This window comes from Coregonus lavaretus (assembly GCF_964263955.1).
Source record: "Coregonus lavaretus genome assembly, contig: HAP1_SCAFFOLD_2246, whole genome shotgun sequence".
In the NCBI taxonomy this organism is placed as follows: domain Eukaryota; kingdom Metazoa; phylum Chordata; class Actinopteri; order Salmoniformes; family Salmonidae; genus Coregonus; species Coregonus lavaretus.
In genome coordinates, this window is record NW_028161630.1 from 25,225 (window position 1) to 48,368 (window position 23,144).

The following is a 23,144-nucleotide window of genomic DNA, read 5'->3' on the forward strand; positions in this document are numbered from 1 at the left end:
CTATTATCTATCCTGTTGCCTAGTCACTTTACCCCTACCTACAGTATACTGCTGCTACTGTCTATTATCTATCCTGTTGTCTAGTCCCTTTACCCCTACCTACAGTATACTGCTGCTACTGTCTATTATCTATCCTGTTGTCTAGTCACTTTACCCCTACCTACAGTATACTGCTGCTACTGTCTATTATCTATCCTGTTGTCTAGTCACTTTACCCCTACCTACAGTATACTGCTGCTACTGTCTATTATCTATCCTGTTGTCTAGTCACTTTACCCCTACCTACAGTATACTGCTGCTACTGTCTATTATCTATCCTGTTGTCTAGTCACTTTACCCCTACCTACAGTATACTGCTGCTACTGTCTATTATCTATCCTGTTGTCTAGTCACTTTACCTCTACCTACAGTATACTGCTGCTACTGTCTATTATCTATCCTGTTGCCTAGTCACTTTACCCCTACCTACAGTATACTGCTGCTACTGTCTATTATCTATCCTGTTGTCTAGTCACTTTACCCCTACCTACAGTATACTGCTGCTACTGTCTATTATCTATCCTGTTGTCTAGTCACTTTACCCCTACCTACAGTATACTGCTGCTACTGTCTATTATCTATCCTGTTGTCTAGTCACTTTACCCCTACCTACAGTATACTGCTGCTACTGTCTATTATCTATCCTGTTGTCTAGTCACTTTACCCCTACCTACAGTATACTGCTGCTACTGTCTATTATCTATCCTGTTGTCTAGTCACTTTACCCCTACCTACAGTATACTGCTGCTACTGTCTATTATCTATCCTGTTGTCTAGTCACTCTGCACCTACCTACAGTATACTGCTGCTACTGTCTATTATCTATCCTGTTGTCTAGTCACTTTACCCCTACCTACAGTATACTGCTGCTACTGTCTATTATCTATCCTGTTGTCTAGTCCCTTTACCCCTACCTACAGTATACTGCTGCTACTGTCTATTATCTATCCTGTTGTCTAGTCACTTTACCCCTACCTACAGTATACTGCTGCTACTGTCTATTATCTATCCTGTTGTCTAGTCACTTTACCCCTACCTATATGTGCATAGCTACCTCAATTACCTCTTTACCCCCGCACATCGACTCAGTACTGGTACCCCGTGTATATAGCCATGTTATTTTTACTCTTTGTTGTTATTCACTGTGTCCCTTATTTATATATATTTTTTTAATTCTTTATCTTGAACTCTGCATTGTTCGAAAAAGACCCGTAAATAAGCATTTCACTGTTACTCTACACTTGTTGTTTACAAAGCATGTGACAAATAAGGTTTGATTTGATTTAAAGGTCAGCGATTTTAGTCAGAGTTGGTCATGGTTTGCCAGTGCTGTGATAAGATATTGTGTAAAATAATGCATTTGAAGAATTTATCTGCACTATGTTTGTTAGCTAGCCAGCCAGTTTTCTTTTAGAGGAATTATTTCATAAATGTTTCAAATTAGCTGCCAACATTCCATTCAAACAATGCAGTCAATCCACAGCCATACACTGGTTGAAATCAGTTGTAAATGCTGATATTGTATTATTTTTGTCATTTATAGTCTGTTCACAGAATGCCCGGCCGTCCCGTATTCAGTCAGCTATATATATTTTTGAAATGGTTACGACGTTATTTTATTTTCATGACGGTCTTTATCCATAACCGTTGGTTATACGGTAATTGTAGAAAACCCTAGTTTTATATATATTTTAGAGGCTATTTATACAGAAAATGTGTATAAAACCCATATAACTGTATTTATAATTATATGACAATAGTTTAGCTTGCCAATAATTCTTAATAATACTTTCATTGTCCTGCATAAGTAAAACCAGGACTATATCTCTAATGCCATTCATTCCATTTAGACTGGTTAGGATTTCTCCCTGACCAACATTTAAAAAAAACGATATGTCCTTCTAAAACGGCTTATAACACAGAAATAACTGTTTAAAAAAAAATAATTCCTGTACTGCCAGTTCCTGTGGACAGTTGATCCCATCCTGTCCCGAACTTGACAATAGAATTTCACTCCCAAGACCCTCGGGAGTCATGTTTCCTGTGTTATCCTTGCGAGTGTACCTTCGTATATACAGTCATTGTAGTGTAGCCATGAGTTTACCCAGTCAAATTGCTAGGGCTAGAGATTCCAAGCCTGTTCTATTCATTCTATTTCTATATGTGCTGCCGCTGCTGCATTGTGGAGGTCATTGCCTAGGCAACCAAAGACTTGTTTGCTAAAACACCCTGCTCGTTTCAGCAAGAAGCAACACAGTTTCATCCCCCTTAAGAGTCCGTGTTATAGAGCAGAAACTCAAACCGCGCGAATTCCCGGCCGTCCCGTCTTCAGTTAGCTGTTCGTTCCAAAAATGACGGTTATTTCATTTATTTAATCCATAACCGTCAGTTACACGGTTATACAGTAGTTGTGCCAGCCCTAGTGTGTACCTCTAGGAGTGTGAGAGCCTCTCTCTCTAACCTGTGTGTGTGTGTGTGTGTGCCTGTCTCTAGGAGTGTGAGACTAAGATAGCCCAGGAGATAGCCAGTCTCTCTAACCTGTGTGTGTGTGTGTGTGCCTCTAGGAGTGTGAGACTAAGATAGCCCAGGAGATAGCCAGTCTCTCTAACCTGTGTGTGTGTGTGTGTCTCTAGGAGTGTGAGACTAAGATAGCCCAGGAGATAGCCAGTCTCTCTAACCTGTGTGTGTGTGTGTGTGTGTCTCTAGGAGTGTGAGACTAAGATAGCCCAGGAGATAGCCAGTCTCTCTAACCTGTGTGTGTGTGTGTGTGTGTCTCTAGGAGTGTGAGACTAAGATAGCCAGTCTCTCTAACCTGTGTGTGTGTGTGTGCCTCTAGGAGTGTGAGACTAAGATAGCCCAGGAGATAGCCAGTCTCTCTAACCTGTGTGTGTGTGTGTGTCTCTAGGAGTGTGAGACTAAGATAGCCCAGGAGATAGCCAGTCTCTCTAACCTGTGTGTGTGTGTGTGTGTGTCTCTAGGAGTGTGAGACTAAGATAGCCAGTCTCTCTAACCTGTGTGTGTGTGTGTGTCTCTAGGAGTGTGAGACTAAGATAGCCCAGGAGATAGCCAGTCTCTCTAACCTGTGTGTGTGTGTGTGTGTGTGTCTCTAGGAGTGTGAGACTAAGATAGCCAGTCTCTCTAACCTGTGTGTGTGTGTGTGCCTCTAGGAGTGTGAGACTAAGATAGCCCAGGAGATAGCCAGTCTCTCTAACCTGTGTGTGTCTCTAGGAGTGTGAGACTAAGATAGCCCAGGAGATAGCCAGTCTCTCTAAAGAAGACGTGTCAAAAGAAGAGATGACTGAGAACGAAGAAGAGGTGGTCAACATACTGCTGGCACAGGTAACACACACACACACACACACACACACACACAGGTAACACATGAACATGATGGAGTGTAAGTGATCTGCTGATGTACAGTTGAAGTCGGAAGTTTACAGTGGGGAAAAAAAGTATTTAGTCAGCCACCAATTGTGCAAGTTCTCCCACTTAAAAAGATGAGAGAGGCCTGTAATTTTCATCATAGGTACACGTCAACTATGACAGACAAAATGAGGAAAAAAAATCCAGAAAATCACATTGTAGGATTTTTTATGAATTTATTTGCTAATTATGGTGGAAAATAAGTATTTGGTCAATAACAAAAGTTTCTCAATACTTTGTTATATACCCTTTGTTGCCAATGACATAGGTCAAACGTTTTCTTTAAGTCTTCACAAGGTTTTCACACACTGTTGCTGGTATTTTGGCCCATTCCTCCATGCAGATCTCCTCTAGAGCAGTGATGTTTTGGGGCTGTCGCTGGGCAACACGGACTTTCAACTCCCTCCAAAGATTTTCTATGGGGTTGAGATCTGGAGACTGGCTAGGCCACTCCAGGACCTTGAAATGCTTCTTACGAAGCCACTCCTTCGTTGCCCGGGCGGTGTGTTTGGGATCATTGTCATGCTGAAAGATACAGCCACGTTCTATCTTCAATGCCCTTGCTGATGGAAGGAGGTTTTCACTCAAAATCTCACGATACATGGCCCCATTCATTCTTTCCTTTACACGGATCAGTCGTCCTGGTCCCTTTGCAGAAAAACAGCCCCAAAGCATGATGTTTCCACCCCCATGCTTCACAGTAGGTATGGTGTTCTTTGGATGCAACTCAGCATGCTTTGTCCTCCAAACACGACGAGTTGAGTTTTTACCAAAAAGTTATATTTTGGTTTCATCTGACCATATGACATTCTCCCAATCCTCTTCTGGATCATCCAAATGCACTCAAGCAAACTTCAGATGGGCCTGGACATGTACTGGCTTAAGTAGGGGGACACGTCTGGCACTGCAGGATTTGAGTCCCTGGCGGCGTAGTGTGTTACTGATGGTAGGCTTTGTTACTTTGGTCCCAGCTCTCTGCAGGTCATTCACTAGGTGTGGTTGTGGGATTTTTGCTCACCGTTCTTGTGATCATTTTGACCCCACGGGGTGAGATCTTGCGTGGAGCCCCAGATCGAGGGAGATTATCAGTGGTCTTGTATGTCTTCCATTTCCTAATAATTGCTCCCACAGTTGATTTCTTCAAACCAAGCTGCTTACATATTGCAGATTCAGTCTTCCCAGCCTGGTGCAGGTCTACAATTTTGTTTCTGGTGTCCTTTGACAGCTCTTTGGTCTTGGCCATAGTGGAGTTTGGAGTGTGACTGTTTGAGGTTGTGGACAGGTGTCTTTTATACTGATAACAAGTTCAAACAGGTGTCATTAATAAAGGTAACGAGTGGAGGACAGAGGAGCCTCTTAAAGAAGAAGTTACAGGTCTGTGAGAGCCAGAAATCTTGCTTGTTTGTAGGTGACCAAATACTTATTTTCCACCATAATTTGCAAATAAATTAATAAAAAATCCTACAATGTGATTTTCAGGATTTATTTTCTCAATTTGTCTGTCATAGTTGACGTGTACCTATGATGAAAATTACAGGCCTCTCTCATCTTTTTAAGTGCGAGAACTTGCACAATTGGTGGCTGACTAAATAATTTTTTTTCCCCACTGTACATACACTTAGGTTGGAGTCATTAAAACTTGTTTTTCAACCACTCCACAAATGTCTTGTTAACAAACGATCGTTTTGGCAAGTCGGTTAGGACATCTACTTTGTGCATGACACAAGTAACTTTTCCAACAATTGTTTACAGACAGATTATTTCACTTATAATTCACTGTATCACAATTCCAGTGGGTCAGAAGTTTACATACACTAAGTTGACTGTGCCTTTAAACAGCTTGGAAAATTCCAGAAAATGATGTCATGGCTTTTAGAAGCTTCTGATAGGCTAATTGACATCATTTGAGTCAATTGGAGGTGTACCTGTGGATGTATTTCAAGGCCTACCTTCAAACTCAGTGTCTCTTTGCTTGACATCATGGGAAAATCTAAAGAAATCAACCAAGACCTCAGAAAAAAAGTTGTAGACCTCCACAAGTCTGGTTCATCCTTGGGAGCAATTTCCAAACGCCTGAAGGTACCACGTTCATCTGTACAAACAATAGTACGCAAGTATAAACACCATGGGACCGCACAGCCGTCAAACCGCTCAGGAAGGAGACGCGTTCTCTCTCCTAGAGATTAACGTACTTTGGTGCGAAAAAGTGCAAATCAATCCCAGAACAACAGCAAAGGACCTATTTTTTTATTTTTTTATTTATTTAACCTTTATTTAACCAGGTAAGAAGCCAGTTGAGAACAAGTTCTCATTTCCAACTGCGACCTGGCCAAGATAAAGCAAAGCAGTGCGATAAAAACAACAACACAGAGTTACATATGGAATAAACAAAACGTACAGTCAATAACACAATAGAAAATCTATATACAGTGTGTGCAAATGTAGTAAGTTATGGAGGTGAGGCAATAAATAGGACATAGTGCAAAATAATTACTATTATAATTTAGTATTAATACTGGAGTGATAGATGTGCGGAAGATGATGGGGTGCAAATGAGCAAAATAAATAACAATATGGGGATGAGGTAGTTGGGTGGGCTAATTACAGATGGGCTGTGTACAGGTGCAGTGATCAGTAAGCTGCTCTGACAACTGATGCTTAAAGTTAGTGAGGGAGATAAGAGTCTCCAGCTTCAGAGATTTTTGCAGTTCGTTCCAGTCATTGGCAGCAGAGAACTGGAAGGAATGGCGGCCAAAGGAGGTGTTGGCTTTGGGGATGACCAGTGAGATATACTTGCTGGAACGCATACTACGAGTGGGTGTTGCTATGGTGACCAATGAGCTAAGATAAGGCAGGGATTTGCCTAGAAGGGATTTATAGATGACCTGGAGCCAGTGGGTTTGGTGACAAATATTTAGTGAGGGCCAGCCAACGAGAGCGTACTGGTCACAATGGTGGGTAGTATATGGGGTTTTGGTGACAAAACGGATGGCACTGTGATAGACTACATCCAATTTGCTGAGTAGAGTGTTGGAAGCTATTTTGTAAATGACATCGACGAAGTCAAGGATTGGTAGGATAGTCAGTTTTACGAGGGCATGTTTAGCAGCATGAGTGAAGGAGGCTTTGTTGCGAAATAGGAAGCTGATTCTAGATTTAACTTTGGATAGGAGATGCTTAATGTGAGTCTGGAAGGAGAGTTTACGGTCTAACCAGACACCTAGGTATTTGTAGTTGTCCACATATTCTAAGTCAGACCAGCCGAGAGTAGTGATTCTAGTCGGGCAGGCGGCTGCAAGCAGCGTTCGATTGAAGAGCATGCATTTAGTTTTACTAGTGTTTAAGAGCAGTTGGAGACCGCGGAAGGAGTGTTGTATGGCATTGAAGCTCGTTTGGAGGTTTGTTAACACAGTGTCCAATGAAGGGCCAGATGTATACAAAATGGTGTCGTCTGCATAGAGGTGGATCTGAGAGTCACCAGCAGCAAGAGCGACATCGTTGATATACACAGAGAATAGAGTCGGCCCGAGAATTGAACCCTGTGGCACCCCCATAGAGACTGCCAGAGGTTCAGACAACAGGCCCTCCGATTTGACACATTGAACTCTATCTGAGAAGTAGTTGGTGAACCAGGCGAGGCAGTCATTTGAGAAACCAAGGCTATTTAGTCTGCCAATAAGAATGTGGTGGTTGACAGAGTCGAAAGCCTTGGCCAGGTCGATGAAGACGGCTGCACAGTACTGTCTATTATCGATCGCGGTTATAATATTGTTTAGTACCTTGAGCGTGGCTGAGGTACACCCATTACCAGCTTGGAAACCGGATTGCATAGCGGAGAAGGTACGGTTGTATTCGAAAGGGTCGGTGATCTGTTTGTTAACTTGGCTTTCAAATACTTTCGAAAGGCAGGGTAGGATGGATATAGGTCTGTAACAGTTTGGCTCTAGAGTGTCACCTCCTTTGAAGAGGGGGATGACCGCGGCAGCTTTCCAATCTCTGGGGATCTCAGACGATACGAAAGAGAGGTTGAACAGGCTGGTAATAGGGGTTGCGACAATTTCTGCGGCTAGTTTTAGAAAGAAAGGGTCCAGATTGTCTAGCCCAGCTGATTTGTAGGGGTCCAGATTTTGCAGCTCTTTCAGAACATCAGCTTTCTGAATTTGGGGCATGGGCAAGTTGCAGCGGAGGGTGCAGAGCTGGTGGACGGGGTAGTGGTAGCCAGGTGGAAAGCATGGCCAGCCGTAGCAAAATGCTTGTTGAAATTTTCGATTATCGTAGATTTATTGGTAGTGACAGTGTTTCCTAGCCTCAGTGCAGTGGGCAGCTGGGAGGAGGTGCTCTTATTCTCCATGGACTTTACAGTGTCCCAAAACCTTTTGGAGTTAGTGCTACAGGGTGCACATTTCTGTTTGAAAAAGTTAGCCTTTGCTTTCCTAACTGATTGTGTATATTGGTTCCTGACTTCCCTGAAAAGTTGCATATCGCGGGGGCTGTTCGATGCTAATGCAGTACGCCACAGGATGTTTTTGTGCTGGTCAAGGGCAGTCAAGTCTGGGGTGAACCAGGGGCTATATCTGTTCTTAGTTCTGAATTTTTTGAATGGGGCATGCTTATTTAAGATGGAGAGGAAAGCACTTTTAAAGAACAACCAGGCATCCTCTACTGACGGAATGAGGTCAATATCCATCCAGGATACCCGGGCCAGGTCAATTAGAAAGGCCTGCTCACTGAAGTGTTTTAGGGAGCGTTTGACAGTGATGAGGGGTGGTCGTTTGACCGCGGACCCATTGCACCTTGTGAAGATGCTGGAGGAAACCGGTACAAAAGTATCTATATCCACAGTAAAACGAGTTCTATATCGACATAACCTGAAAGGCCGCTCAGCAAGGAAGAAGCTACTGCTCCAAAACCGCCATAAAAAAGCCAGACCATGGTTTGCAACTGCACATGGGGACAAAGATCGTACTTTTTGGAGAAATGTCCTCTGGTCTGATGAAACAAAAATAGAACTGTTTGGCCATAATGACCATCGTTATGTTTGGAGGAAAAACGGGAAGGCTTGCAAACCGAAGAACACCATCCCAACCGTGAAGCACGGGGGTGGCAGCATCATGCTGTGGGGGTGCTTTGCTGCATTAGGGACTGGTGCACTTCACAAAATAGATGGCATCATGAGGAAGGAAAATTATGTGGATATATTGAAGCAACATAGTCAAGGTATTGGAGTGGCCATCACAAAGCCCTGACCTCAATCCTATAGAAAATTTGTGGGCAGAACTGAAAAGGCTTGTGTGAGCAATGAGGCCTACAAACCTGACTCAGTTACACCAGCTCTGTCATAAGGAATGGGCCAAAATTCACCCAACTTATTGTGGGAAGCTTGTGGAAGGCTACCCGACACGTTTGACCCAAGTTAAACAAATTAAAGTCAATGCTACCAAATTCTAATTGAGTGTATGTAAACTTCTGACCCACTGGGAATGTGATGAAATAAATAAAAGCTGAAATAAATCATTCTCTCTACATTTCACATTCTTAAAATAAAGTGGTGATCCTAACTTACCTAAAACAGGGAATTTTTACTAGGATTAAATGTCAGGAATTGTGAAAAACTGAGTTTAAATGTATTTGGCTAAGGTGTATGTAAACTTCCGACTTCAACTGTATGCTGAACAGTGCTTTTTCTATCTCCTTCTCCAGGAGAATGAGATCCTGACGGAGCAGGAGGAGCTGATATCTCTGGAGCAGGTGTTGAGGAGACAGATAGCTACAGAGAAGGAGGAGATCGAGAGGCTGAGGGCCGAGATCGCTGACATACAGAGGTCAGAACTCTAGCAGACAGTACTATGCGTTGTGAACAATGTTCCCTCTAATTTTAGGGGGGGCACTGAGCAAATTGTGAGCGAAAACTTGATCGTTGTGAGAATTTTGTTCAACTTCCAGCACGTGTTTACAGTGAACACTGAGGCTGTACCCTTACAGTTTTAGACATTAGCCAATAGGCTGTACCCTTACAGTTTTAGACATTAGCCAATAGGCTGTACCCTGACAGTTTTAGACATTAGCCAATAGGCTGTACCCTTACAGTTTTAGACATTAGCCAATAGGCTGTACCCTTACAGTTTTAGACATTAGCCAATAGGCTGTACCCTTACAGTTTTAGACATTAGCCAATAGGCTGTACCCTTACAGTTTTAGACATTAGCCAATAGGCTGTATCCTGACAGTTTTAGACATTAGCCAATATCCTTACAGTTTTAGACATTAGCCAATAGGCTGTACCTTTACAGTTTTAGACATTAGCCAATAGGCTGTATCCTTACAGTTTTAGACATTAGCCAATAGGCTGTACCCTTACAGTTTTAGACATTAGCCAATAGGCTGTATCCTGACAGTTTTAGACATTAGCCAATAGGCTGTATCCTGACAGTTTTAGACATTAGCCAATAGGCTGTACCCTCACAGTTTTATACATTAGCCAATAGACTATAGGCTACTATCTGAGCATAATGTAGGCCTACCAACAAAACCAACGGAGCGAATCCCATAACATTTACACATGGAAATAGCTTTTGATGTCTATGATATAGCCTACAGCAGCCTATAGGTGGTGTTCAGTGCAGGCCTACATTGCATGGGTTGGGTTAAATGTGGAAGACACATTTCAGTTGAATGCATTCAGTTGTACGACTGACGAGGTATTCTCCTTAACCTGGTTCTGACTTGCTACAGACTGTTCAGCAACAACAGTACAGATGCAACTCAGTCCAGACCTTTTTCTATCACCACCACCACAATCTTATTTTACATCGCAGTGTTTCCCGTATTTTAATTTAGCAGCCAAAGTTGTATTTCTTTTCGTTTGCATTGTGAACTTAACGACTAAAACCAGATATAAAATATGTAGGAAAGATAATGGACATAGATAAATAATAATGATAATATATGCAAGAACTGTTCGTCGGGAGCTTCATGAAATGGGTTTCCATGGCCGAGCAGCTGCACACAAGCCTAAGGTCACCATGCACAATGCCAAGCGTCGGCTGGAGTGGTGTAAAGCTCGCCGCCATTGGACTCTGGAGCAGTGGAAACGCGTTCTCTGGCATGATGAATCACGCTTCGCCATCTGGCAGTCCGACGGACGAATCTGGGTCTGGCGGATGCCAGGAGAACGCTACCTGCCCCAATGCATAGTGCCAACTGTAAAGTTTGGTGGAGGAGGAATAATGGTCTGGGGCTGTTTTTCATGGTTCGGTCTAGGCCCCTTAGTTCCAGTGAAGGGAAATCTTAACGCTACAGCATACAATTAAATTCTAGATGATTCTGTGATTCCAACTTTGTGGCAACAGTTTGGGGAAGGCCCTTTCCTGTTTCAGCATGACAATGCCCCCGTGCACAAAGCGAGGTCCATACAGAAATGGTTTGTTGAGATCGGTATGGAAGAACTTGATTGGCCTGCACAGAGCCCTGACCTCAACCCCATCTTTGTGATGAATTGGAACACCGACTGCGAGCCTGACCTAATCGCCCAACATCAGTGCCCGACCTCACTAATGCTCTTGTGGCTGAATGGAAGCAAGTCCCTGCAGCAATGTTCCAACATCTAGTGGAAAGCCTTCCCAGAAGAGTGGAGGCTGTTATAGCAGCAAAGGGGGGACCAACTCCATATTAATGCCCATGATTTTGGAATGAGATGTTCGACGAGCAGGTGTCCACATACTTTTGGTCATGTAGGGTAAATGTATATAAAGATAATCTCTGAGAACTAACAATCACCCAAATAAAAACTACAGAATTGAAATAATGTCATGGCATGGGGTCCCCCATTGATTTGGTTATAATGTTTGAGTCACTCAGATAGCAGAAGAACACAACATAAGCCATGGCTAAATGTGTAGAACTGCAGGGATGTAGCTTTTAAAACAGCAAAGTTCTCTGCAGCCAAGAAGAGTAAATAATGTTGGTCCGAGACCCCGCCTTTGGCCACGCCCACTACCACGCACCCGTCACGCCCACCATCTAAGCCCCATTTTGATCCAGAAAACAAGTTACAATGTATATTTGGAGAGACAAGTTACAATGTATATTTGTAGCATTTTATGCATTCAGAGTATTTGGGGAGGGTTTCGATGAGGTAAATGCAGATGGTTGCGGTAAAGAGGTCAATTGAACTCGACCAAAACAATTGAAACGCCATGGAAACGCGTGGGGGGAAAGATCCCGAATCTCCTCATTGCCCCCCCCCCCCCCAGCAAAATTAGCCTACATTTAGGGTATAGATGTATTTCATAGGGATGTAACGATTCACCCGGTTCAAATGTTTAAGATACGAGCTGGACCCCAAACTGATCCAAATGTAGCATGCATTGGTCAGAAAATCTATCTAAACTATACGAATCACCGGTCCACAAATAATAGTTATCTCTTATATTACTTTCTACTTCCTGAAAATACCTCTCATCTTTTTGTGACAACTGACTTTCTACTTCCTGAAAATACCTCTCATCTTTTTGTGACAACTGATGCGGCCTCTCCTTCAGTGTTGAACTAAGCATGTAACTGTGTTGACAGTCATTGATCAACAAGTCATTTTGCATACCTATCAACCCCAGGCAATATCAGTAGCCTAGTCAAACTTTTCGCGCGCTGACCAGGCTGCGTTGTCACCTTCAGCATTCAAATGGTTGTAAAATGGCTTGCGCAATATTAGGCTTTATTAGTTGAGTGACAACCAATGTAATTTGCTAGGTTATTTTTATAACAATGCCCTGTTGAAAGTGATGTTTTACCGGAATAAAAGTAGCCTAAGCTACCGGCAGAGAGACAACTCTCATCTGGTTATATATAGCCTACCTGCTGATGGACTCATCTGGTTATATAGCCTACCTACTGATGGACTCATCTGGTTATATAGCCTACCTGCTGATGGACTCATCTGGTTATATATAGCCTACCTACTGATGGACTCATCTGGTTATATAGCCTACCTACTGATGGACTCATCTGGTTATATAGCCTACCTACTGATGGACTCATCTGGTTATATAGCCTACCTACTGATGGACTCATCTGGTTATATAGCCTACCTACTGATGGACTCATCTGGTTATATAGCCTACCTACTGATGGACTCATCTGGTTATACAGTGGGGAAAAAAAGTATTTAGTCAGCCACCAATTGTGCAAGTTCTCCCACTTAAAAAGACGAGAGAGGCCTGTAATTTTGATCATAGGTACACGTCAACTATGACAGACAAAATGAGAGAAAAAAATCCAGAAAATCACATTGTAGGATTTTTAATGAATTTATTTGCAAATTATGGTGGAAAATAAGTATTTGGTCAATAACAAAAGTTTCTCAATACTTTGTTATATACCCTTTGTTGGCAATGACACAGGTCAAACGTTTTCTATAAGTCTTCACAAGGTTTTCACACACTGTTGCTGGTATTTGGCCCATTCCTCCATGCAGATCTCCTCTAGAGCAGTGATGTTTTGGGGCTGTCGCTGGGCAACACGGACTTTCAACTCCTCCAAATATTTTTTATGGGGTTGAGATCTGGAGACTGGCTAGGCCACTCCAGGACCTTGAAATGCTTCTTACGAAGCCACTCCTTCGTTGCCCGGGCGGTGTGTTTGGGATCATTGTCATGCTGAAAGACCCAGCCACGTTTCATCTTCAATGCCCTTGCTGATGGAAGGAGGTTTTCACTCAAAATCTCACGATACATGGCCCCATTCATTCTTTCCTTTACACCAGGGGTGTCAAACTCATTTTAGCTCAGGGGCCACATGGAGGAAAATCTATTCCCAAGTGGGCCGGACCGGAAAAATCATGGTATATATAACTTAAAAACAACAACTTCAGATAGTTTTCTTTGTTTTAATACGATCAACATACAACATAAAGCTGGAGCCTGAGGACAGTGTGTCCAAAATAGTACAAGCACAACATCACTATTAATCATAAAACACGTCAAGTTTATTTGAAAATTCTAAAGAAAAAGAACACACAAACACACAATGCCTCAGTGATTAACAGAACTGTTTCACAGATCACAGAACTATATCAGGGTGTCATTTCTCAGGCAGAAATGTAGATAAAAATAATGAAATCCTGTTCCCCAAACAAGTGCAAGAACCACAGAGTCAAGAATAGGTTAAATATTCAAATAAAATAAAATCAATTAAAAACAATAGCACATCAACATAAAAACATATAAACATAAAGCTGGAGCCTGAGGACAGTGTCCAAAAGCACAACATCACTATTAATCATAAAACACCTCAAGTTATTTGAAAGTTCTGAGGACAAAGAACACACAAACACACAATGCCTCAGTGATTAACAGAACTGTTTCACAGATCACAGAACTATATCAGGGTGTCATTTCTCAGGCAGAAATGTAGATAAAAATAATGAAATCCTGTTCCCCAAACAAGTGCAAGAACCACAGAGTCAAGAATAGGTTAAATATACAAATAAAATAAAATCAATTAAAAACAATAGCACATCAACATAAAAACATATAAACATAAATCTGAAAGCGTTGCTCAAACTCCCGTAACAGTCCCGTTATTTTCTTTGAACCGCTTCATGTCTGCCACATGTTGGGTCGCGCACACATTTTTCAGACAGGGGAAGTGAGCTGCATCACCACCGGCAAGTTGCGTCTCCCACAATGACAGCTTCAACTTGAAAGAACGTATGCTGTCATAATACTGCGTGACAACTTTGTTGCGCCCTTGCAGCTGTTTGTTCAAGTTATTCAGGTGCTCTGTAACATCCACCATAAATGCAAGGTCCTGTATCCATTCTGCGGAATGAAATTCTAACACTGGTTTGCCCTTTTCTTCCATGAACTGTTCAATTTCTTCTCGTAAATCAAAGAAACGCCTCAGCACCTCAGCTTAACCATCTTACCTCAGTGTGGTATGGCAGGCCATAGATGTGGTCTTTCTCTCTGAGAAGGCTGTCAAACTGACGGTGATTCAGGCTTCTGGATCGGATGAAATTAACAGTTTGGATGACCACCTTCATGACGTTATCCATCTTTAATGACTTGCAACACAAAGCCTCCTGGTGCAAAATACAGTGAAAAGTCAAAAAATCACATCCTCCATTTGCAGATTGCACTTTCTCTCTGAACTTCGTCACAACGCCTGCTTTTTTCCCGATCATTGAGGGCGCACCATCTGTAGCCAGGCTGACAGCGCGGGACCAGTCCACTCCGACCCTGTCCAGCGCGCCGACGAGTGCGGTAAAAATATCAGCTGCTGTCGTTGTATCTGTCATCGGCACCAACTCCACGAACTCCTCGGTGACGGTCAATGTGTCATCAACTCCGCGGATGAAAATGGCCAGTTGTGCAACATCTGTAATGTCCGTGCTTTCATCAATTGCAACCGAAAACGCAATAAATGACTTTACTTTTTGCTTCAACTGGCTGTCCAAATCCACTGAAAGATCGGAAATCCTGTCTGCAACTGTGTTTCTTGTCAGGCTGATATTTGCAAAAGCCTGCCGCTTTTCAGGGCACACAATCTCCGCTGCCTTCATCATGCATGTTTTTACAAATTCACCCTCACTAAATGGTTTTGAAGCCACTGCGATTTCATTAGCAATGAGGTAGCTAGCTTTCACTGCAGCGTCACTGATGTCTCGGCTGTGAGTAAACACAGACTGCTGTTTCTTCAGACCCGCCAACAGTTCATTCACCTTCTCTCATCTCCGCTGTCCTTGAAAGTTGTCATATTTGTCGGCATGAAGACTCACATAGTGGCGACGAAGGTTATATTCTTTCAGCACTGCAACATGCTCTGAACACACCAAACATACAGCTTTCCCATTCAATTCCGTGAATAAATAGGATGACCATTTTTCTTGGAACACTCTGCACTCTGCGTCCACTTTTCTCTTTTTTGACAGAGACATATTGGGGCAATGAGGGTGCCAAAGCACATAATGTTAAAAGTAGAAGCCGTAATAAATATCGCGGGCAAAACAAAGTAGCTCATTGGCTGCACGTGCTTGACCTACTTGCTCTGCCCCGGTATAAACAGTTTGCTTGCTTAACACAATTGCTATTGCACCATCCAGTGGACGCAATTGGAACAGCAGTTTATTTTATTGAAAAATTGCAGCGCATTTTTATGCTTTACATTTGTATTTTATTTTTTTCCAAAATCATCTTGCGGGCCGGATTAAACCTGTTTGCGGGCCTGATCTGGCCCGCGGGCCGGATGTTTGACACCCCTGCTTTACACGGATCAGTCGTCCTGGTCCCTTTGCAGAAAAACAGCCCCAAAGCATGATGTTTCCACCCCCATGCTTCACAGTAGGTATGGTGTTCTTTGGATGCAACTCAGCATTCTTTGTCCTCCAAACACGACGAGTTGAGTTTTTACCAAAAAGTTCTATTTTGGTTTCATCTGACCATATGACATTCTCCCAATCCTCTTCTGGATCATCCAAATGCACTCTAGCAAACTTCAGACGGGCCTGGACATGTACTGGCTTAAGCAGGGGGACACGTCTGGCACTGCAGGATTTGAGTCCCTGGCGGCGTAGTGTGTTACTGATGGTAGGCTTTGTTACTTTGGTCCCAGCTCTCTGCAGGTCATTCACTAGGTCCCCCCGTGTGGTTCTGTGATCATTTTGACCCCACGGGGTGAGATCTTGCGTGGAGCCCCAGATCGAGGGAGATTATCAGTGGTCTTGTATGTCTTCCATTTCCTAATAATTGCTCCCACAGTTGATTTCTTCAAACCAAGCTGCTTACCTATTGCAGATTCAGTCTTCCCAGCCTGGTGCAGGTCTACAATTTTGTTTCTGGTGTCCTTTGACAGCTCTTTGGTCTTGGCCATAGTGGAGTTTGGAGTGTGACTGTTTGAGGTTGTGGACAGGTGTCTTTTATACTGATAACAAGTTCAAACAGGTGCCATTAATACAGGTAACGAGTGGAGGACAGAGGAGCCTCTTAAAGAAGAAGTTACAGGTCTGTGAGAGACAGAAATCTTGCTTGTTTGTAGGCGACCAAATACTTATTTTCCACCATAATTTGCAAATAAATTCATAAAAAGTCCTACAATGTGATTTTCTGGATTTTTTTCCCTCAATTTGTCTGTCATAGTTGACTATGATGAAAATTACAGGCCTCTCTCATCTTTTTAAGTGGGAGAACTTGCACAATTGGTGGCTGACTAAATACTTTTTTCCCCACTGTATATAGCCTACCTACTGATGGACTCATCTGGTTATATAGCCTACCTACTGATGGACTCATCTGGTTATATAGCCTACCTACTGATGGACTCATCTGGTTATATAGCCTACCTACTGATGGACTCATCTGGTTATATAGCCTACCTACTGATGGACTCATCTGGTTATATAGCCTACCTACTGATGGACTCATCTGGTTATATAGCCTACCTACTGATGGACTCATCTGGTTATATAGCCTACCTGCTGATGGACTCATCTGGTTATATAGCCTACCTACTCATGGACTCATCTGGTTATATAGCCTACCTACTGATGGACTCATCTGGTTATATAGCCTACCTACTGATGGACTCATCTGGTTATATAGCCTACCTGCTGATGGACTCATCTGGTTATATAGCCTACTTACTGATGGACTCATCTGGTTATATAGCCTACCTACTGATGGACTCATCTGGTTATATAGCCTACCTACTGATGGACTCATCTGGTTATATATAGCCTACCTACTGATGGACTCATCTGGTTATATATAGCCTACCTACTGATGGACTCATCTGGTTATATAGCCTACCTACTGATGGACTCATCTGGTTATATAGCCTACCTACTGATGGACTCATCTGGTTATATAGCCTACCTGCTGATGGACTCATCTGGTTATATAGCCTACCTACTGATGGACTCATCTGGTTATATAGCCTACCTACTGATGGACTCATCTGGTTATATAGCCTACCTACTGATGGACTCATCTGGTTATATAGCCTACCTACTGATGGACTCATCTGGTTATATAGCCTACCTACTGATGGACTCATCTGGTTATATAGCCTACCTACTGATGGACTCATCTGGTTATATAGCCTACCTACTGATGGACTCATCTGGTTATATAGCCTACCTACTGATGGACTCATCTGGTTATATAGCCTACCTACTGATGGACTCATCTGGTTATATAGCCTACCTACTGATGGACTCATCTGGTTATATATAGCCTACCTACTGATGGACTCATCTGGTTATATAGCCTACCTACTGATGGACTCATCTGGTTATATAGCCTACCTGCTGGGCACGGCTACTAGTGCTGAGCGATTTAGTGCTTTTTTTTTAGGTTGTTTCAGTTTGATGATTAAATGATCTCTGGCCTTCGTGCACAGCATGCACTGCTCTACTTGAGTGGCACAGCCTCCCGGTACCCGAATGGTATTACCAACCTCAGTAAGCATGGCTGTCTTTTTGCATGACCGGGTAAAGAAGTTATGAAAACGGTCAAAACAAACCTTTTGCGTCTTGGACCCCTGTGCTAAAACGAAGTTTAGTGTGTGGACATAACGATGACAGTGGGTTTTCAGGTCAAAATGGTCTAAACCAGGGATGGGCAACTTTGATTGGGGTGTGGGGGTCACAAAAAAATGGAACTCATCCTGAGGGGCCGCAGTGGCTCATGCGTCTGCGTACCCCCCCCCCCCCCCACCTTGTGATCAAAACATTTTAGCGCCCCCCCTCGTGACAGCGAAGAGAAAAAAAGTATATTTTGAAGTTAATTTCCTCCAATTCTACACATGTTGCCATAGGGTGGCGGCAAATGTTTGCAGTTTTTTTTATATGATAACTGATGATCAATGGGCCCCACCCCGGTCGGTAATTCAACCATGATTACTACAAGTTTAGATAGCAAGGCCGCAAGACTATCTTACCAATCAAAACAAATAAAATCACTGACATTACGTTTTAGTCATTTAGCAGACGCTCTTATCCAGAATGACTTGAGCAATTAGGGTTAAGTGCCTTGCTCAAGGGCACATCGACAGATTTTTCACCTAGTCGGCTCGGGGATTAGAACCAGCGACCTTTCAGCCCCTGCTGATGCAAAACCATTGTGCAATCTATTGTTCTAAGTCTTAACAGTAAGTTGTAGCTAATGATCGCTACAAACATGCAACAGTTAGTGTCTAGCAATCCGTTAATTAGGAGATGGCATCCCTGAGCTAAACAGGTAAACAAGGCTACACGCTAACGGCATTACCGATAGGTTACAAGTGTAACGAAAAAAATTGCAATCAGTAGCAATGTAATTACATTTTTGTAATTTTAACAGACACTCTTATCCAGAGCGACTTAAGAGTAGTGAGTTCATACATTTTTCATTAAAAAAAATTCCTGTACTGGTCGCCCGTGGGAATCGAACCGTTGCATGCGCGGTGCTCTACCAACTGAGGTCACACGGGCCCACTACTCAGTATAAACCATCCCCGAATGATATAAGCCCCAACTTACATTGCGGACACTTCTAGTTACAAAGGCTCCGTGGCAACCAACAGGCAGAACTGAACACGCTCCTGCAGGTTACATGCTGGATCTCTTAAAGGGAAAGTGCAATTCCTGATTTCCAGCAATGCTCATTCAGAAAATGCTAGCGGCCATGACTGAAGGCAAACGAGTTGTCTTGGGGGTGTGGTTTGATGTGGGTGTGTCTTTGCCATCCAATCACAACAAACAAGGCCAGTAGTGGGTAGTAAATGCTCACTAACAGGGCTGGAAACACATTTCTGGACAACATTTGAGAGAAATAAGCTATTTGTGCGTATGGAACATTTTGGGTATCTTTTATTTCAGCTCATGAAATATGGGACCAGCATTTACATGTAGCGTTTATACTTTTGTTCAGTGTAAATTTTTAACAGTGGAAACGATATTAACTACTGCGAGTTGAATGCCCAGTCTTGAGTCAGCTCAGCTGTCCTGCAGCACTGTTCTATCACTGGTTAGTTTGATCTGGTCTCTCCTTATATCAGCTGTTAGATCTTCCTGGAGGAAATCCCAGAACGAAATAATAATAATAATAATAATAATATGCCATTTAGCAGACGCTTTTATCCAAAGCGACTTACAGTCATGCGTGCATAATTTTTTGTTGTTGTATGGATTGTCCCGGGGATCGAACCCACTACCCTGGGGATCGACATGTAGACATTGCACAAACATCGCCCAACTCGAGTGTAGATACATATGTCAACTAAACATCGATGGGTGTGTTTGTGTTACAAAGACAAAACATTTTATGCTGTGTAAATATCATATTGATATAACAATTTTATTTGTCACATGCGCCGAATACAACTGGTGTAGACTTTACCGTGAAATGTGTGTATCAAGAATGGTCCACCATCGAAAGGACATCCAGCTAACTTGACACAACTGTGGGAAGCATTGGAGTCAACATGGAGCCAGCATCCCTGTGGAACGCTTTCGACACCTTGTAGAGTCCAAGCCCTGACGAAAATTGAGTCTGTTCTGAGGGCAAAAGTGGGTGCAACTCAATATTAGGAAGGTGTCCTTAATGTTTTGTACGCTCAGTGTATACATATGCCTTAACTAGGGCAGATAGGGGAGAGGCGTTGTGTATATGGTGTATGTAACTTACGCTCAGCTCTCCTCTCCCTGTGTCTGTAGTCGTCAGCAGGGTCGCAGTGAGACAGAGGAGTACTCTTCAGACAGTGAGAGTGAGAGTGAAGACGAGGAGGAACTCCAGATGATCCTGGAAGAGCTGCAGAAACAGAACGAAGAACTGGAGGTGAGAGACGGAGGGAGGTGAGAGACGGAGGGAGGTGAGAGACGGAGGGAGGTGAGAGACGGAGGGAGGTGAGAGACGGAGGGAGGTGAGAGACGGGGAGGGAGGAGAGGGGAGGGAGGAGAGGGACGGGGAGGGGAGGGAGGAGAGAGACGGGGAGGAGAGAGACGGAGGGGGGGGGAGGGGGGGAGTGAGGAGAGAGAGAGAGAGAGAGGGGGAGGAGAGAGAGGGAGGGAGGAGAGAGAGGGAGGGAGGGGGAGGGAGGGAGGAGAGAGAGGGAGGAGAGAGACGGAGGGAGGAGAGGGGGAGGGGGGGAGGAGAGAGGGGGAGGAGGGAAGGGAGGGAGGAGAGGGGGAGGAGAGAGACGGAGGGAGGAGAGGGAGGAGAGAGGGGGAGGGAGGAGAGAGGGGGAGGGAGGAGAGAGACGGAGGGGAGGAGGGGGGGAGGGGGGGGAGGAGGGGGAGGGGAGAGGAGGAGAGAGACGGAGGGAGGTGAGAGACGGAGGGAGGTGAGAGACGGAGGGAGGTGAGAGACGGGGAGGGAGGAGAGGGACGGGGAGGGAGGAGAGGGACGGGGAGGGAGGAAGGAGAGGGACGGGGAGGAGGGAAGGGAGGGAGGAGAGGGGGAGGAGAGAGACGGAGGGAGGAGAGGGAGGAGAGAGGGGGAGGGAGGAGAGAGGGGGAGGGAGGAGAGAGACGGAGGGGAGGAGGGGGGGAGGGGGGGGAGGAGGGGGAGGGGAGAGGTGAGAGACGGAGGGAGGTGAGAGACGGGGAGGGAGGAGAGGGACGGGGAGGGGAGGGAGGAGAGAGACGGGGAGGAGAGAGACGGGAGGGGGGGAGTGAGGAGAGAGAGAGAGAGGGAGGGAGGAGAGGGAGGGAGGGAGGAGAGAGAGGGAGGAGAGAGACGGAGGGAGGAGAGGGGGAGGGGGGGAGGAGAGAGGGGGAGGAGGGAAGGGAGGGAGGAGAGGGGGAGGAGAGAGACGGAGGGAGGAGAGGGAGGAGAGAGGGGGAGGGAGGAGAGAGGGGGAGGGAGGAGAGAGACGGAGGGGAGGAGGGGGGGAGGGGGGGGAGGAGGGGGAGGGGAGAGGAGGAGAGAGACGGAGGGGGAGAGAGGGGGAGGGAGGAGAGGGGGGAGAGAGACGGAGGGAGGTGAGAGGGGGAGAGAGGGGGAGGGAGGAGAGGGGGGAGAGAGACGGAGGGAGGTGAGAGGGGGAGGGAGGGAGGAGAGGGGGGGATTGCTGAGCTACGTTATACTTCTTACTGCTTTTCTTCTGTGTCATCTAGTTTTGCTTCTGCAGTATGTACAAAATAGGACTGCACTTTCCTGAAAATATGTTTGAACCAGAGATGTGTTAGCAGGCCATGGACTCTTCTTACCTGCTGGGATTGTTGCTCTGTCTCTGTCCGTCTGTCTGTCTGTCTGTCCATATCTCTGAACTGTCTCTCCTTGTCTCCATCCTCCAGAACAAGAACACCCACTTCAACCAGGCCATCCACGAGGAACAGGAAGCCATCTTGGAACTGCGCGTTCAGCTCCGCCTCCTCCAGACCCACAAGCTGCAGCAGCAGGAGCTGACAGCCCCGCCTCCGGCAGAACAGGCTCCGCCCACACAGGCCAGCCCAGAGGTGAGGAGTGAGGAGCAGACCAAACGTTCCGTAGTTGCCGTGGTATCCGCTGCAGCAGCAGAGCCAGCGGTGACGGTCGAAGCCAAGAACGGGAAAGCTACAACCGCCAAGGATCCCCCTAAACCTTCCCCTAGTAAAGACAGGAGGGAGACCAACCTGTGAGCTCCTCTCCACTTCTATCCATCTATCCATCCCTCTCTCCCTGGCCTCTATCCATGCCTCTCCCTCTCTCCCTGGCCAAACGTGGTGGAGGAGGTAGGAGAGGAGAGGAGAGAGGCTTCTACAGTAGGAGGAGGTGGAGGAGGAGGAGAGGAGAGAGGCTTCTACAGTAGGAGGAGGTGGAGGAGGAGAGGAGAGGAGAGAGGCTACTACAGTAGGAGGAGGTGGAGGAGGAGAGGAGAGAGGCTACTACAGTAGGAGGAGGTGGAGGAGGAGGAGAGGAGAGAGGCTACTACAGTAGGAGGAGGTGGAGGAGGAGAGGAGAGAGGCTACTACAGTAGGAGGAGGTGGAGGAGGAGAGGAGAGAGGCTTCTACAGTAGGAGGAGGTGGTGGAGGAGGAGGAGAGGAGAGAGGCTTCTACAGTAGGAGGAGGTGGAGGAGGAGAGGAGAGAGGCTTCTACAGTAGGAGGAGGTGGAGGAGGAGAGGAGAGAGGCTTCTACAGTAGGAGGAGGTGGAGGAGGAGAGGAGAGAGGCTTCTACAGTAGGAGGAGGTGGAGGAGGAGAGGAGAGGAGAGAGGCTTCTACAGTAGGAGGAGGAGGAAGAGGAGAGGAGAGAGGCTTCTACAGTAGGAGGAGGTGGAGGAGGAGAGGAGAGAGGCTTCTACAGTAGGAGGAGGTGGAGGAGGAGAGGAGAGAGGCTACTACAGTAGGAGGAGGTAGAGGAGAGAGGCTTCTACAGTAGGAGGGGTGGAGGAGGAGAGGAGAGAGGCTTCTACAGTAGGAGGAGGTGGAGGAGGAGAGGAGAGAGGCTTCTACAGTAGGAGGAGGTGGAGGAGGAGAGGAGAGAGGCTACTACAGTAGGAGGAGGTAGAGGAGAGAGGCTTCTACAGTAGGAGGGGTGGAGGAGGAGAGGAGAGAGGCTTCTACAGTAGGAGGGGTGGAGGAGGAGAGGAGAGAGGCTTCTACAGTAGGAGGAGGTGGAGGAGGAGAGGAGAGGAGAGAGGCTTCTACAGTAGGAGGGGTGGAGGAGGAGAGGAGAGAGGCTTCTACAGTAGGAGGGGTGGAGGAGGAGAGGAGAGAGGCTTCTA

At 45.3% G+C, this 23,144-nt stretch overlaps 1 protein-coding gene across 2 annotated transcripts in view; it reads left to right on the forward strand.

Moving 5' to 3' along the window:
- The window catches only part of LOC311120308 (ralA-binding protein 1-like), a 44,164-nt gene that overhangs the window by 20,716 nt on the left and 304 nt on the right, over positions 1-23,144 (forward strand). The window contains exons 8-11 of one of the 2 annotated variants that reach the window (XR_014612145.1): positions 3,268-3,378; positions 9,163-9,284; positions 20,153-20,273; positions 21,734-22,190. Coding sequence is in view for 1 of the 2 variants with exons in the window: in XM_084194933.1 (XP_084051059.1) it covers positions 3,268-3,378; positions 9,163-9,284; positions 20,153-20,273; positions 21,734-22,057 (678 nt within the window). In the remaining variant the exon portion in view is untranslated. Of the gene's footprint in view, positions 1-3,267; positions 3,379-9,162; positions 9,285-20,152; positions 20,274-21,733; positions 22,360-23,144 lie in introns of those variants that run through there. The other variant, XM_084194933.1, reaches the window with a different exon arrangement.